Source organism: Lepidochelys olivacea (assembly GCF_965140295.1).
Source record: "Lepidochelys olivacea isolate rLepOli2 genome assembly, chromosome: 11".
NCBI lineage: Eukaryota > Metazoa > Chordata > Testudines > Cheloniidae > Lepidochelys > Lepidochelys olivacea.
The window spans coordinates 42,858,358-42,875,588 of NC_140421.1; the positions used below are offsets into that span (position 1 = coordinate 42,858,358).

Consider the following 17,231-nt stretch of genomic DNA (forward strand, 5'->3'; position numbering starts at 1 on the left):
TGTCCGATTTTAAAAATAATGCAAGTATGGATCTGATTAGAATTTGAATGAATGACCAGCTGGTGTTCTAGGCTTGTTCTACTACTGCAATTGAAACAGATGCCAAAATGTTTATCTATAGTATATGACTTAATATCTTTTATATCTTGCCTTGGCAGTCTAGTGGTATTGCTAATATGATAAAGGAGATCTTTGCATGACTCCTGCTCATGATCTCTCATTTCCCAGGGCATTAATCGTTAACAGAAACACCAGCCTGCAGCCAAATTGGCATGTGCTGTGCTCCTGAGAGATCTATTAGGCTAGAGCTCCTCTGTATTATTATAGGTAACACTCCACTATGGGGAAAAAAGTCCATGAAGCATACATGTTGTGCACCAAACTGCAGTCATTATTTTATTTTCTATAAGGCCTCTTCATGCAGTTCCAGCTGCACTATTCCTGCATACTTCGTATTTCTCTGTTTATTTAAGAAGGGAAGTTTATCCTGAAAGCTACACATATCAATAGTAAAGTTGAGACGCTGACTACACAAAAATTAGGACATGTATAGTTCAGGTTCCCATACTGTCTAGGTACCTGAGTGGCACCCATTATCATAGTATCCATATGCATTACAATACGGTCTTTCGTTACACCAACAGACAATGCCGGGCAATGTAAGATACAGCTCATCAAAATAAATAAATGTAACAGTCTACACTATTAGCCTGCCAAGAGTGCTTTATAGTCTTAAAATGTATATACACTGGATGCATTTCACCCACCACTGAAACACAGGAACCTTTGGGGAGGAAAGCAGCAGTTATTTCTTGACACCTACCAACAGTACACAACAGTTTAGGGCAGTGTAACGGTGCAGAACCACCGCCGCGGTACCTCTTACTAGTTGTGCTAGGAATTAGCTCTCTTGGACCACCAGGGCACCTTTTACTAGCGATGTCTTGCTCGTCATCCCTTCCACTTCCTCCACCGTCTCCACCATCTGAACCCGCGGTGCTCCCGGACCGCGGTGTCCTCCGACTGTGCCCCAACCTGCTGTCTCCCCACTTTCGGGGGACAGGCAGTCCTCAGTCCTTCCGCTAGCCACAGCAGCCAACTAAAGTTTCTAGTCCAGCCCCTGACTTCAGGTGCAAACTGCAGTCTGAATTTAGGCCACTCTCCTCATTGGCAAGTATGGGTAAAGAGCGGGAGGGACCCAGGCCTGCCTGCTATTCTGGGTCCTGGCCCAGGGACCCTATAGCTGGCAGCCACTTACTGCCCCTCCTCCTATTCCTGCTGCCTACTTTCCCTGGGCCACTTCCCCTGTAGCCCTAGCACCTTCTCTGCCCTGCTTCAGGGCCTCAGTCTGGCCATGGTCGGCCAAGAGCTCCCCTAATGCTCCGTTATTCTGCCCAGCACTGTAATATCTATGGTGCTCCTCAGCAGACAGTTCTTTCCCTTTGTCCTCCAAGAAGAGACTGCCTTTGCTCTGTTGAGCAGCCCTTTATATATGGGCTGCTCCAGTAAGCCTTCTCTTGATTGGCTCTCCCAATGAGCCATTTCCTGATTGGCTGGGTTCTGCGCAGCCACCCCACCACAGGCAGGGAGTAAAAAAGCACCATACCCAAATGAATGTGTGTCATTTTGAGTGATATCACAAAAAAATCCTATTGTGTTGAATACATGAAAGGAAAAATAGAAAGGTTGAGTGGAAATAAAAACTGTGAATGTAATTATTTCTGTGTGATTAAAATCTCAACTTCAATATTAATGTGTAAGCTTTCTGTACAGAAACAATAACAGCTTAGATGTTGTTTCCTTATTAGCAAACTCATTAACAGCACAAAACATTTTTTAAAACTAATTTTTCTTGCTGAGACACGTTCCATTAAAAAATTAGTCTGTCACTCTTGATCAAGATATAGCTACATGAAAGAGCTATCAACTATAGCTAAACACCTATTGCAAAAATGCAAACCTGCCAGGTTAATCATGGAAGATGAGGGTGTTTCCATTAAAATGAAGCATTTGACTCCCCTTAAATCTCTATTTTTTATCCTAGAACTTGACAGACTATTTGGAAGAACTGCAGTTGGGCATTTGAAAGAGAGTACAGAGAAATCCCTGTTTAAGTCAGTAAAGCAATCCTCTTTGTGATCTAAGCTATAAGCTATTAATGCCCCTGACAGTACTATGCTCCATTATATTTAATGCTATGTCAATATGACAAACACATTCCAGAGATTAATTTCCTCTCTCTTGTTGCATGATAAAACTGTTGCAATTAAATCTGAACAATTCAATAACTTGCAATGGTTTAGTATGAGCAGTGTTTTGTAATATCATTTAATGAATCAAACCCAACATTTCAGCATTCTTAAAATTGACACTGATGTTTCCCAAGTTCCTAGATGTAGCAATGGGATAGAGTTACGCATAAAAACTTACTGACATGATGTTCAATATCCATTAAAACACTCCTATATTTTAATCTACAATTTCAAAACAGTTACGAAAGAATGCTAGTCTTGTTAAACAGCATTAAAGGGACAGTATCACTTTAGGTCCTGATCCTACAATCTGAGCTATATGAGCTGACCCTCTGCACTGATGGGTATTCCCTATGCTTCAACAGGATTCCACAACTGAAGCACCAGGGCCCACACTTTCTGTCTGTTTTAGCTACTATTGCCAGTAATGCTTCTGGTGACTATTACTGAAAGATTGGGAGGAGAGGAGGAATTCACTGTTCTTTCACTGTATTTATTATGTGCATTTAATAATGTAGGGACAGTCCTGGTATTTGCCCTGTACAGTCAGTTTCCCCTGTTTGTGGGCATCTTTCACACAAAAGAGGGGACAGAGAAATGTTTTATAAAAATAGAAAAGTGTAACTGTAAATAAAAATTGCTAAAGTAACCAGGTCTTTGCAGAGGGCAGATGTGGTACCTGAAAATCTTTTTAACTCTTATTTTAAATTAACCAGATTTCCAGTTGATGGTGCCCCTTTAACTTCAGCAAAAGCAATATATTCAAGTTGCCCTCTACATAATACTTCCATGTCTCCCATGTAGTAGTTGTTCAGAATGTAGCGTGTGTGGATGGATCTGGAGTTTGTGGACAATGTAAAGCTTTGGATCATTATAATACCCACCTCAAAAGTGCAGGTAATCCTTCTAGGATGGGTAGCTTCCTGTTGCAACTGATACACTGAGAGAAGGCAGAAGTTAAATATATTTCAGTTTTCTGCTAAACACAGAATTGTTTGTGTTAAATTATGCATTTTATAACATTAAATTTTGATTAAAAAAAATACTCACTGCAAGATTTTGTGCAGAGGGATACATAAGCCAAGATATTATAATTGATTCACAATGAATCAGAAACCACTCGCTATTAGAATTCATTTAACTAACTAATTACTATGTAATAACTGGGCAAGGTGGGAAAAAAGCTAGACTTAGGCAGAAAATAACAGAAGTTATGATCAATGCAAACTTCATTTCACAATACATCAAAAACATGTTGGTTCTACAACTCTGGTCTTCAGCAAGAGGATTCACAGTCAGTGCTGTAAGGCACTGACCACCTCCTGCAAGGGGCTGCTCACCTTCAACTCCCATTGATTTCACTTGGGACTGAAGCTCTTCAGGACCTTGAAGAAGAAACTCAGAGCTTTGTAGAATCAGGCCCTCTGTCTTTATGATTGTTCACTAACCTTTCTGAGCAAACAAAATGTCGTTTATGTCTGTGAACCTATGGTCATTCAGTGGGCAGTTTCCCATAGTCAAGGCCTACAATGTAACCTATTTTAAAATGGGTACAAATACCAAAATATCTATTTTTGTTATCCTTTAAAAATTGAACCTCACCAAGACCAAGGCATTTTAAAAAGTAAGTTGTAAATTTATGATAGTAACATGCTACTGTGCTATAAAGGAGGGACATTCAGCTCCTCCTTCTAAAGTAGTGTGATTTGGCAAATCACCTTAAAAATGAGGCTGTTGATACTTATTTTATCATTACAAAAATTTTGATCTGATTAGATTTCTTTCTGAAATAGACATTGAGAGATGTAATCCCTTAAAATTAAATTAATTTTCAAACAATATTACCCGCAAAGGACTCTGTGAGGCAAGAAATGATTACCTTGAATTTTTTAGGGCTCTACGGAGCCTGTCACTTGTGACTATCCATCATCACATTTTCAAATCTAAAATTATCCATTCTCTTGCTCTGAATTTTTTCATATAAAATAATATTTTATGCCACAAATGAAGAAATTATTCCCTGATCCAAATCTGATACTTGTGGAGAACTAGCTCAGATTTTATATGAAAAAATTCAGAGCAAGAGAATGGATAATTTTAGATTTGAAAATGTGATGATGGATAGTCACAAGTGACAGGCTCCGTAGAGCCCTAAAAAATTCAAGGTAATCATTTCTTGCCTCACATCAACATTAGAAAGATTTTCTGAAGATGACCTTCCAAGACTGTGCCTTTTATTCTTTGCAGGTCAGGAACACACTATGTGGTCTGTCAAGTTATAAAATGTGCTCTCTATCCTTTTCCTATAACTGCTGCATGAGAACCAAGCTATCAGCTGCTGTTTCCTTGCCGCTACTATTCCTAGTGAACTCGAATAAGACATTTCTATTCATTCATTGAGACAGCAACACAAGCAAATAATATGACTGTGTGCACTTACTTCTAATTACGGAAACTTATGAAAAACATAAGTTGCATTTACAAATGATGTGCGTTGCTTTAGCTACTGGGATAGCTGCCAACGAGGCTTTGGTGTTGTAAAGGTTGGACACCTCATTATAGATGAGGGCGTAAAATAAAATGAACGAAAAGGCAGAGTTCATTGAGTTCACAGAAGGTACAGTACTGTGATTTATTATTAATATTTGCAACTGAAAGCAAAACATACAAAACTTGGTGACAAACACTAGGTGAACAGCTGTTATGATTAATGATGTTTAATATAAAAGCTACAATGTACTCCAATTTTATTCATTAACCATCATCTACAAGGCAAAAGCTTGCTTCAAGTCACTTTATGTGGAAGTGCCTTTATTTTAAGTGACTGGCTTGACATATGGCAAGCCACTAATGTAATAAGTTATGATTCAAAGCCACACACAGAGATTGCTTCTAGGTTCACATGCAGACTGAGGTTCCAACCACCACAATTATGTGACAGCAGTTGAATGGGTTGGAGATTGTTACTCATGTTCAGTTCCTTCACATTAAACTATCTAAAGAGAAGATCAAAGACAGCTGGGAGAAAATCTTTAGCATTTTTCCCTATCCTTGCTGCTTATTTTTCATTCATTTCAATTAATTTAAAATAAGTTTTAAAAGGTTCTGAAGTTGCTAACATTTTAAGGCTTATGCAGTGTTGTCAACCCTCTTGAATTTCTCATGAGTCTCACAATATTAGATGTTTTAGTTAAAGGCTCAGCGTCTGGAAACTAGAGATTATACAAGAATCTCAGCTTTTGGGATTTTTTAAAAAAATCTAAGTTTCTAGTCTTCATGGCAACAGAGAAAAGCTTGAAACTATTACTTGAGTTCATCTTAAATGCTCAGAAACCAGATGGCAAGTAAAAAAAACCCAACACTAATGTTTTGGGGGTTTTGAGGCACGACTCATGATTTTTGAATGTTTGGGGTTGGCAATGCTGTCTACAAAGTAAGTGCCTGTTGTAACAGAAACATCCAATATCTGCAGGACTCATGGAAACTGAAAGTGAATGTTTCAGAAAAGATGGAAGTTCTGTGCATTTAGACCTAGAATATATACTGTAGAGCAGTGGTTCTCAAACTATTGTACTGGTGACCCCTTTCACATAGCAAGTCTCCGAGTACGATCCCCCTCATAAATTAAAAAACTTGTTTATATATTTAACACAATTACAAATGCTGGAGGGTTTGGGGTTGAGGCTGACAGCTCGTGCCCCCCATGTAATAACCTTGCGATCCCCTGAGGGGTCCCAACCCCCAGTTTGAGAACCTCTGCTGTAGAGAATAATCCTGCATTATCAAAGTCATTAACTAAATGATTCAAAAGGTCTTTTCTTCCTCTCATCTCTATTATATATTTTCAGTTGATAAGAACTATTTTAATCCAGTGTCTATAAACTTTAGTAACATCTTACACTTCAAAAATAATAAATTTTTTTGTCAAAGGTTTAACACAAACTTAAAACCTTAAACTCAGTAGAACAGATTCTATGATGTGCAGTAATTTTTAAATAAATGCATTCTTTTGGACGCTGGATCATAAGTCCCAATTTACACAGGTGAATACTTTCATTATGTTAAGTGCTGCTTTAATGTGTCTTTGGTAGTGCTGTTGCTAGCCCGTTTGGGGCCCAAAGCAGGAATAGTTTGTGGGGGGCCCTACACATACAACACATACTAATAATTAATAGGGAGTCCCTTGAGGTGCTTGGGGCACTAGGCAATTGCTTAGTCTGCTTATGCCTCGTGCTGGCTCTAGTCTTTGGACATGGTCTCAGAAGGACATCTAGCCTCAAAAATATGTCAGAAAATGTAGAGTTAGAGGCATTTTAAAAGTAGTTGTGTAGCCACACACTCACTCTGAAAATCTGCTGTTAAATAAAGGGTGATTCTTTCTGCCAATCCTTCACAGCTTCACCAAGCCCAGTGCCTCCCCCTTATGCATACAGGCAAGGAAGCAGAAGTTACAGGTGGGGCATCCTAACAGCAGTTTCACTTTTCCTTTTCCAGTGCATCACTTCTTGTGTTCATTCATCTCAGTCTCTTTCAGCCTCAGTTACAATGTGTGTAGAAAGGTAATTCTGTTTCATGGAGGATTTAGATATTTCTAAATCTGGTTTCATTTTGATTAGGAACGAAACCCAAAAACTTTGAAACTGTCCTTGAAAGGGAGGGAATGGACCCTTGGCTCTGGGGCAGGCAGCCTGATGGGTTGCCCTGAAGCTGCAGACCCAGGAAGCTCTGAAGTTCTTGTCCCAGAGCTGTCTGCATGGCTGGATTCCATCAGAACATTGGTGAAATGTCCTGATTTCGCTGAATCGGCAAATTCAGAACAAACTTTTTCAGCTAGTTCTAGTCTCAACTCCAGTGGTGCATGTGGTTAAGGCGCCTTAAAATGTTCCCATGTGATATCAGGCTTTTACATGCAAGAATCCAGGTCACTAACGCCCTAAGGAACTACGCCAGCAGGCCATACCTGTGCAAGTAGTCTCATTGACATTAATGGCAACACTCATGTGAACAAGGTTTACAAAATCCAACCCCAGGGACTGTACAGCTGCACTTGGCCTTTGGTATCAAGGAGTGCAAGTGTCTCCAAATGACAACATTCCCTGCTATTCTTCATATTAATGCACAATGTTTCTTGAGCTTATATCTCGATAAACATATTTCAATTGTTGTAAAAGCACTAGAAATGAAAGGTTTTTGTATCAACATTTTTAAAAAAATCTGTTTGAATACTTACAGTAAGATTTCCAAACAGGTGGTCGGTATTCATCAGTATCTGAAAGAATAATGACACTTATCTAAATACACTATTAAAAACAAGGTAAACGCATTCCAGCAGAAGCATTAATAAATTCAGCAAGATAACTGTACAAAAAACTAGCTGCAGTATATTTTAATACTATTGGCATTTTAAAAACTACAAAAAGGGAGGTATAAAAAATGAATGCAAGTGCAAAGACTCTTCTCTTCTTTATTTAGAAATCTGTAAAGGTATTTTTCAAAACAAGATGGAAGAAGAGCAATAGAATACCACTTGGCAAGATGGCCAATTTACATAGAACCCTAATGCTACTATAAATAGAAGAACAAAATTGGGAAGAAAAAGCACAATGCTTTCTTTAAATATGCTTTTTTAAAAAAAGTTTATATTAGAAAATAATATTTCCTTAAAGATATTTAACTTAAGATCAGATCAATCAACTTTCATTCCAACTATTAATGACCCAGTCCTTCTCTGAAGTGTTTTGGAATTGCGTGTATCCCTTTCCATAGTTTGTGAGCTCTCTAGTAGAGTTTACTGTATTCTGTGTTTGTTTTAGAAGACGGTGTCTCAAGAGGGCGCAAAAACTATGTAAAGGGATACTACACATTCTTCCACTGAAATCAGAGGCCAAACTCCTATAGACGTCAATGCTAGCAGAATCAGGCCCTAAATTTGTGAAAGCAAGAGAACTGTAAGGTATCAATCTGTATAAGAAGCAATGTTGTAACTTTATTCTACTGAGATCGCTCTTCTTTTTCAAATCTTCTAATTACATTGATCTCAGCTAATCCATGATTTGCAATCTGATACACTTCACAGCATATAAGTAATATTGAAGAAGTTGCAAAAAACTTGCATTCCTTTTATACTGAGTACAAGCTCCAGATAGGAAAATTATCAGATGCTGTAATGATACCACATGAGCTTGTCTGCAAATGGAAATCTTGCAAACCTCAAACTTTAGTTCTTGTCGTGTACTTTGGAGTTTGTCATAAAAATAAATTGGTTTTCTAGGTTCTGTCTGTCTTGTGACTTGCTGACAGCTTACCAGATGTTTTAAGTTACAATGTTCTGTGAAAAAATAGGGCTAGATTCTGGCCCTCATTGCAGCCACTTTGTGCCAGTCCTCTACTCCAGTGGTTCCCAAACTTGTTCCGCTGCTTGTGCAGCGAAAGCCCCTGGTGGGCTGGGCCGGTTTGTTTACCTGCTGCATCCACAGGTTCAGCTGATCACGGCTCCCAGTGGCCGCGGTTCGCTGCTCCAGGCCAATGGGAGCTGCTGGAAGCAGCGCGGGTTGAAGGACGTACTGACCGCCGCTTCCAGCAGCTCCCATTGGCCTGGAGCAGCGAACCGCAGCCACTGGGAGCCGCTATCGGCCAAACCTGCAGATGTGGCAGGTAAACAAACCGGCCCAGCCCGCCAGGGGCTTTCAATACACAAGTGGCGGAACAAGTCTGGGAACCACTGCTCTACTCCTATCAGGTACCCCCTAACTTTGGTTTTGATCCCATGAGCTACTGATCCTACAAGATGATGAGCTACCTCACCTCCCATTGCAGTTGATTGGAGTCAGTGGCACTCTGCATGTTGCAGGATCTATGAAACACAACCACACTTGAGTGTAGATGCCAGTGTGTTCTGCTACACCAGAACCTTTGGTAGGCAAATATCCGCTGGCACTGATGCTGTCTGATGCCTCAAACATACCCACTTAACTTCTGACTATCATCAGAAGATGTTTGTTTAAAAGATGTGTGCTTGTTCAAACAGAAGTTAATTCATGGAAGTCCTATGGCCTGTGTTATTCAGGTCAGACTAGATCACCACAATGGTCCATTCTGGCCTTATAATCTATGTATCTGACTACATTCGAGACCTCTTCTTTGAGCCTTGTAGTGACAGACATCTTCACTCTGGCATCATCCATCCACCTTTCAGGGATTCTACCATAGAACTTGAGGCTGGGAAAGTCTTAGGCTTGCATTCCCTTAGGGTATGGCACTTACTTCCTGTGGATATTTATCTTAAACCACCCCTTCCCCATTCAGAAACATCTGTAAACAATTCTAATTCAGGAATGTTTTCTATTTTAATTGCTATCAGCTGTGGATGGTAACTGCTCCACCTTGCACTTTCCACCATATTTGTATAGCTGTCATTTTGTCTGGCTTTTTATGATCTATCTTGTGTGACATTTTAATTACTATATATGACTATCATATATTAATTGCTTATAGAGTGCCTCAAGTGCCTTGGTATCAGGACCATTTATAATTAAGATGGTTATTAATCAGTGAGCATCTGGGTCAGATAAATAGATCCCCAAAATCCCATTAGCCAAATCCCCAAGAGATCATGCAGACATGCTACCATCTCGTGGTTGCCTGCCTCGTGTCTCACAATAGCACGGAGGTTTTCAGCTGTCCACCTTATGCTGTGTCATTGAAAGATCATCATCAGTAGACACACTAAGGGTATGTCTACACTACAGAATAAGGTCGAATTTATAGAAGTCGGTTTTTTAGAAATCGGTTTTATATATTCGAGTGTGTGTGTCCCCACAGAAAATACTCTAAGTGCATTAAGTGCATTAACTCGGCAGAGTGCTTCCACAGTACCGAGGCTAGAGTTGACTTCCGGAGCATTGCACTGTGGATAGCTATCCCACAGTTCCCGCAGTCTCCGCTGCCCATTGGAATTCTGGGTTGAGATCCCAATGCCTGATGGGGCTAAAACATTGTCGCGGGTGGTTCTGGGTACATATCATCAGGCCCCCGTTCCCTCCCTCCCTCCGTGAAAGCAAGGGCAGACAATCGTTTCGCGCCTTTTTTCCTGAGTTACCTGTGCAGACGCCATACCACGGCAAGCATGGAGACCGCTCAGGTAACCGTCACCCTATGTCTCCTGGGTGCTGGCAGACGCAGTATGGCATTGCTACACAGTAGCAGCAACCCCTTGCCTTGTGGCAGCAGACGGTACAGTACGACTGGTAGCCGTCATTGTCATGTCTGAGGTGCTCCTGGCCACGTCGGCTGGGAGCGCCTGGGCAGACATGGGCGCAGGGACTAAATTTGGAGTGACTTGACCAGGTCATTCTCTTTAGTCCTGCAGTCAGCCCTATTGAACCGTCTTATGGTGAGCAGGCAGGCGATACGGATTGCTAGCAGTCGTACTGTACCATCTTCTGTTGGGCAGGCAAGAGATGAGGATGGCTAGCAGTCGTACTGTACCATCTTCTGCCGAGCAGCCATGAGATGTGGATGGCATGCAGTCCTTCTGCACCGTCTGCTGCCAGCCAAAGATGTAAAAGACAGATGGAGTGGATCAAAACAAGAAATAGACCAGATTTGTTCTGTATTCATTTGCTCCCCCCCCCGTCTAGGGGACTCATTCCTCTAGGTCACACTGCAGTCACTCACAGAGAAGGTGCAGCGAGGTAAATCTAGCCATGTACCAATCAGAGGCCAGGCTAACCTCCTTGTTCCAATAAGAACAATAACTTAGGTGCACCATTTCTTATTGGAACCCTCCGTGAAGTCCTGCCTGAAATACTCCTTGATGTAAAGACACCCCCTTTGTTGATTTTAGCTCCCTGAAGCCAACCCTGTAAGCTGTGTCATCAGTCGCCCCTCCCTCCGTCAGAGCAACGGCAGACAATCATTCCGCGCCTTTTTTCTGTGCGGACGCCATACCAAGGCAAGCATGGAGGCCGCTCAGCTCACTTTGGCAATTAGGAGCACATTAAACACCACACGCATTATCCAGCAGTATATGCAGCACCAGAACCTGGCAAAGCGATACCGGGCAAGGAGGCGACGTCAGCGCGGTCACGTGAGTGATCAGGACATGGACACAGATTTCTCTGAAAGCATGGGCTCTGCCAATGCATGCATCATGGTGCTAATGGGGCAGGTTCATGCTGTGGAACGCCAATTCTGGGCTCGGGAAACAAGCACAGACTGGTGGGACCGCATAGTGTTGCGGGTCTGGGACGATTCCCAGTGGCTGCGAAACTTTCGCATGCGTAAGGGCACTTTCATGGAACTTTGTGACTTGCTTTCCCCTGCCCTGAGGCGCATGAATACCAAGATGAGAGCAGCTCTCACAGTTGAGAAGCGAGTGGCGATAGCTCTGTGGAAGCTTGCAACGCCAGACAGCTACCGGTCAGTTGGGAATCAATTTGGAGTGGGCAAATCTACTGTTGGGGCTGCTGTGATGCAAGTAGCCAACGCAATCAAAGATCTGCTGATATCAAGGGTAGTGACCCTCGGAAATGTGCAGGTCATAGTGGATGGCTTTGCTGCAATGGGATTCCCTAACTGTGGTGGGGCTATAGACGGAACCCATATCCCTATTTTGGCACCAGAGCACCAAGCCGCCGAGTACATAAACCGCAAGGGGTACTTTTCAATAGTGCTGCAAGCTCTGGTGGATCATAAGGGACGTTTCACCGACTTCAACGTGGGATGGCCGGGAAAGGTACATGACGCTCGCATCTTCAGGAACTCTGGTCTGTTTCAAAAGCTGCAGGAAGGGACTTTATTCCCAGACCAGAAAATAACAGTTGGGGATGTTGAAATGCCTATAGTTATCCTTGGGGACCCAGCCTACCCCTTAATGCCATGGCTCATGAAGCCGTACACAGGCAGCCTGGACAGTAGTCAGGAGCTGTTCAACTACAGGCTGAGCAAGTGCAGAATGGTGGTAGAATGTGCATTTGGATGTTTAAAGGCGCGCTGGCGCAGTTTACTGACTCGCTTAGACCTCAGCGAAACCAATATTCCCACTGTTATTACTGCTTGCTGTGTGCTCCACAATATCTGTGAGAGTAAGGGGGAGACGTTTATGGCGGGGTGGGAGGTTGAGGCAAATCGCCTGGCTGCTGGTTATGCGCAGCCAGACACCAGGGCGGTTAGAAGAGCACAGGAGTGCGCGGTACGCCTCAGAGAAGCTTTGAAAACCAGTTTCATGACTGGCCACGCTACGGTGTGAAAGTTCTGTTTGTTTCTCCTTGATGAAACCCCCCGCCCCTTGGCTCACTCTACTTCCCTGTAAGCTAACCACCCTCCCCTCCTCCCTTCAATCACCGCTTGCAGAGGCAATAAAGTCATTGTTGCTTCACATTCATGCATTCTTTATTCATTCATCACACAAATAGGGGGATGACTACCAAGGTAGCCCAGGAGGGGTGGTGGAGGAGGGAAGGAAAATGCCACACAGCACTTTAAAAGTTTACAACTTTAAAATTTATTGAATGACAGCCTTCTGTTGCTTGGGCAATCCTCTGTGGTGGAGTGGCTGGTTGGCCGGAGGCCCCCCCACCGAGTTCTTGGGCGTCTGGGTGTGGAGGCTATGGAACTTGGGGAGGAGGGCGGTTGGTTACACAGGGGCTGTAGTGGCAGTCTGTGCTCCAGCTGCCTTTGCTGCAGCTCAACCATACACTGGAGCATACTGGTTTGGTCCTCCAGCAGCCCCATCATTGAATCCTGCCTCCTCTCATCACGCTGCCGCCACATTTGAGCTTCAGCCCTGTCTTCAGCCCGCCACTTACTCTCTTCAGCCCGCCACCTCTCCTCCTGGTCATTTTGTGCTTTCCTGTACTCTGACATTATTTGCCTCCACGCATTCGTCTGTTCTCTGTCAGTGTGAGAGGACAGCATGAGCTCGGCGAACATTTCATCGTGAGTGCATTTTTTTTTCTTTCTAAGCTTCACTAGCCTCTGGGAAGGAGAAGATCCTGTGATCACTGAAACACATGTAGCTGGTGGAGAAAAAAAAAGGGACAGCGGTATTTAAAAAGACACATTTTATAAAACAGTGGCTACACTCTTCCAGGGTAAACCTTGCTGTTAACATTACATACATAGCACATGTGCTTTCGTTACAAGGTCGCATTTTGCCTCCCCCCACCACGTGGCTACCCCCTCAACCTTCCCCCCTCCCTGTGGCTAACAGCGGGGAACATTTCTGTTTAGCCACAGGCAAACAGCCCAGCAGAAATGGGCTCCTCTGAGTGTCCCCTGAAGGAAAGCACTCTATTTCAACCAGGTGACCATGAATTATATCTCACTCTCCTGAGGATAACACAGAGAGATAAAGAACGGATGTTGTTTGAACGCCAGCAAACATACACTGCAATGCTTTGTTGTACAATGATTCCCGAGTACATGTTACTGGCCTCGAGTGGTAAAGTGTCCTACCATGAAGGACGCAATAAGGCTGCCCTCCCCAGAAACCTTTTGCAAAGGGGTTTGGGAGTACATCCAGGAGAACCGCGAATGCCAGGGCAAAGTAATCCTTTCACATGCTTGCTTTTAAACCATGTATAGTATTTTAAAAGGTACACTCACTGGAGGTCCCTTCTCCGCCTGCTGGGTCCAGGAGGCAGCCTTGGGTGGGTTCGGGAGGTACTGGCTCCAGGTCCAGGGTGAGAAACAGTTCCTGGCTGTCGGGAAAACCGGTTTCTCCGCTTGCTTGCTGTGAGCTATCTACAACCTCATCATCATCATCTTCTTCATCCCCAAAACCTGCTTCCGTATTGCCTCCATCTCCATTGAAGGAGTCAAACAACACGGCTGGGGTAGTGGTGGCTGAACCCCCTAAAATGGCATGCTGCTCATCATAGAAGCGGCATGTTTGGGGCTCTGACCCGGAGCGGCCATTTGCCTCTCTGGTTTTCTGGTAGGCTTGCCTCAGCTCCTTCAGTTTCACGCGGCACTGCTTCGGGTCCCTGTTATGGCCTCTGTCCTTCATGCCCTGGGAGATTTTGACAAAGGTTTTGGCATTTCGAAAACTGGAACGGAGTTCTGATAGCACGGATTCCTCTCCCCAAACAGCGATCAGATCCCGTACCTCCCGTTCAGTCCATGCTGGAGCTCTTTTGCGATTCTGGGACTCCATCATGGTCACCTGTGCAGATGAGCTCTGCATGGTCACCTGCAGCTTGCCACGCTGGCCAAACAGGAAATGAGATTCAAAAGTTCGCGGTTCTTTTCCTGTCTACCTGGCCAGTGCATCTGAGTTGAGAGTGCTGTCCAGAGCGGTCACAATGGAGCACTCTGGGATAGCTCCCGGAGGCCAATACTGTTGAATTGTGTCCACAGTACCCCAAATTCGAGCCGGCAAGGCCGATTTAAGCGCTAATCCACTTGTCAGGGGTGGAGTAAGGAAATCGATTTTAAGAGCCCTTTAAGTCGAAATAAAGGGCTTCATCGTGTGGACGGGTGCAGGTTTACATCGATTTAATGCTGCTAAATTCGACCTAAAGTCCTAGTGTAGACCAGGGCTAAGGAATATCCATTTCTAATTTTTATTTTATTTTAAGTTAAAGCAGTGTTAGGGGATGCATGGTAGGAGCACTGGAACATGATCCCTAAGCACTGTACTGTATGTCATGAGGAAAATGGCAAAACCTATGTCTAAAAATAATGGGCCCTTATTCCCAGAAGAATATTACTACACTATTAGCTGGCTTTTGGTTTACTGTTACTACTTTATAAACAACATTTGCATCAGTTTTATTTACAAATAAATGACAAGTAAAGAACATCATCCCCAATATTTGTACAATGGGAGATGACCATTATGGAAATACAAATATCTTGGCTGTTTAAACTGTTTTTGAAGGTACTACAGCTATGTAATCATTACAACTAAGGGCATTATGTTTACAAAACTGAGAAGCAACAATATTTCTGCCTCAACAAAAAAATCTCGTTCAAGTCAAACAAGAACAGAGGCAACTTCCACATAGCAACAATTTATAAAATTCTGAAACTGGAAGGAATGATTTATGTTCTGCAGCTGTGCACAAGTATTTTGTTTAAAAATCTGTCAGCATACTTTACTACCTTAACACTGCTAGAGTTCCCAGAGAACATTCCACATTTGGGAATGAAAAACAAAAGGTCATTTCTATTGTAATTTTAAAAAATGTTCTCAGATATAAAATAGTGTAGCAGCAAGCACAGCACAATGACAATAGTGAAGGAGAGGTTTTATAGTGTCCAGTTGTGTCTGTAACAGCGTACTGTTGCTGTTAGCACATGATAAAAATTACTCTGCTGCATGCCGACAAAAAAAGATAAAGTCTAAACACCGCATTGGACTGTTAAAATCTTTTAAAAAATTATCGATACTGACCAAATATGGACAGTATTTTTGGGTGCACACTTTGTGAAGAGGCCTGATTTTCAGAGGGCAGGTGCTTTTTCTTTAAGGTGTCCAGTTGGGCATCCAAAAATTAAGATACCCAGATCACTAATCACTGAAAATTTAGGCCAGACATGGTCTGTTTCTTTAAGTCACAATTCAGAGATACAGTGTGCTGCAAAACTGGCCCAAAATATAAAAGTTCCCACCAACACAACAGTGTTTTTAAGTTAATGATATAAACTCTACTCTGTCAATCTCTCTCAGGTTTTTCTATAATGCCTATCAGTGCAATGCCTGTACTCTGCTCTAAAGTTCTCATAATAAGATCAAACCATTTTCTGCAAGTTGTGCATCATGTTTTTCCTCTACAGTATTTTTTAGTTAATTTATATTTAATTAATCTGAATATTTAACCTGGCGCTGCAAACCCTTACAACTGGGTGTAGTCCTACAGATGACAATTTGAGTACTCAAAGTGTTACACTCAGTAACAGTTTTTAGGATCATGCTCATAGCACATTTTAGTAAATTTGCCACTTCAACCAGAGCTAGGATAACTTTACAGGCACAGTATTTAGTTATTGCAACATAAGGAGCAAGAAGTCTTGTTTTTAAAATGGCAATGCATCAGAAAAAAACTGACAAATTTCCCTCATCCAGGCAATTTTTGAAGTCTACAAAAATCTTGCTCTGAAAAGGAAGGAAGAAAAAGAAAAGGGGATATGTGGAGGAGAGGCTACTGAAATACAACACTGTGATTTCTGAAATCATCCTAGCCTAAAGCAGGGGTTCATACAACAAACTTTTGGTGGCTTCATAGTGCAGCCACCAACTCTTGCTGGTGACCACGCTGACGCTTTTTCCTAAAATACTTAATTAACATTAAGAAAAACAAAATAAATATGCACATATACATATCCAGATCGTTGTAATTTATTTGTGTAGGGTATTTTTCCAACTCAGTAATAAAAATAATTTACATTTGTCTCTATTCTTTACTGGACCTAAACAGACTAGAAACACAAATAAGGTGGTTTGTATGTTCTTGTCTTTTTGTTGTTGTTTCTTTTGCTTTTTTGGTTGAGCTTTTTTTTTTCCCCCTCCTAAGATTTGCTAGCTGGTAAGTCTTCTGCTGTGAAAAGTGATATCTGTATGTTTGTTAATATCACTTTTCACAGCAGACTTACTCAGTCCCGGCAAGCTCTGGGACAAATTAAGCTCTGGATGGGGAGGTGGGCAGGGAGGCAGTGGGGTCAAGGGATGATGGCAGGGGATGTGAGCCTGGGGCCGGAGCCTGGAACCAGAGCCTACCACCGCATGGACGGAGCCCAAAGCCTGCCATCCCTACCCCCAGTAAAGTTAGGAATTCACCAACTTCCTGCACCTCCAGTGTTTGTCTCTTCAGAGGGAGGCAGGGCGCAAACATTGCTGGCGGCTCTGGGAGAGGGGCCACTGCTTTGCCCACCCCACCCCCCCCCATCACAGCCCAGGAGGCTGTCGTCACAAGAAAAGTTCATGGTGCATTTGAGAAACACTGGCCTAAAGCCACATTGACATCTAATAATTTG

General features: G+C 42.6%; 1 protein-coding gene across 3 annotated transcripts in view; it reads right to left on the minus strand.

Moving 5' to 3' along the window:
• Positions 1 to 17,231, minus strand: part of CHN1 (chimerin 1) — a 167,709-nt gene that overhangs the window by 116,399 nt on the left and 34,079 nt on the right. For all 3 annotated transcript variants that reach the window (XM_084643861.1, XM_084643859.1, XM_084643860.1), the window contains exons 3-4: positions 7,483 to 7,521; positions 3,137 to 3,192 (exon numbers count right to left, since the gene is read on the minus strand). In XM_084643861.1, coding sequence (XP_084499987.1) covers positions 3,137 to 3,192; positions 7,483 to 7,521 — 95 coding nt within the window. The remainder of the gene's footprint in view (positions 1 to 3,136; positions 3,193 to 7,482; positions 7,522 to 17,231) is intronic.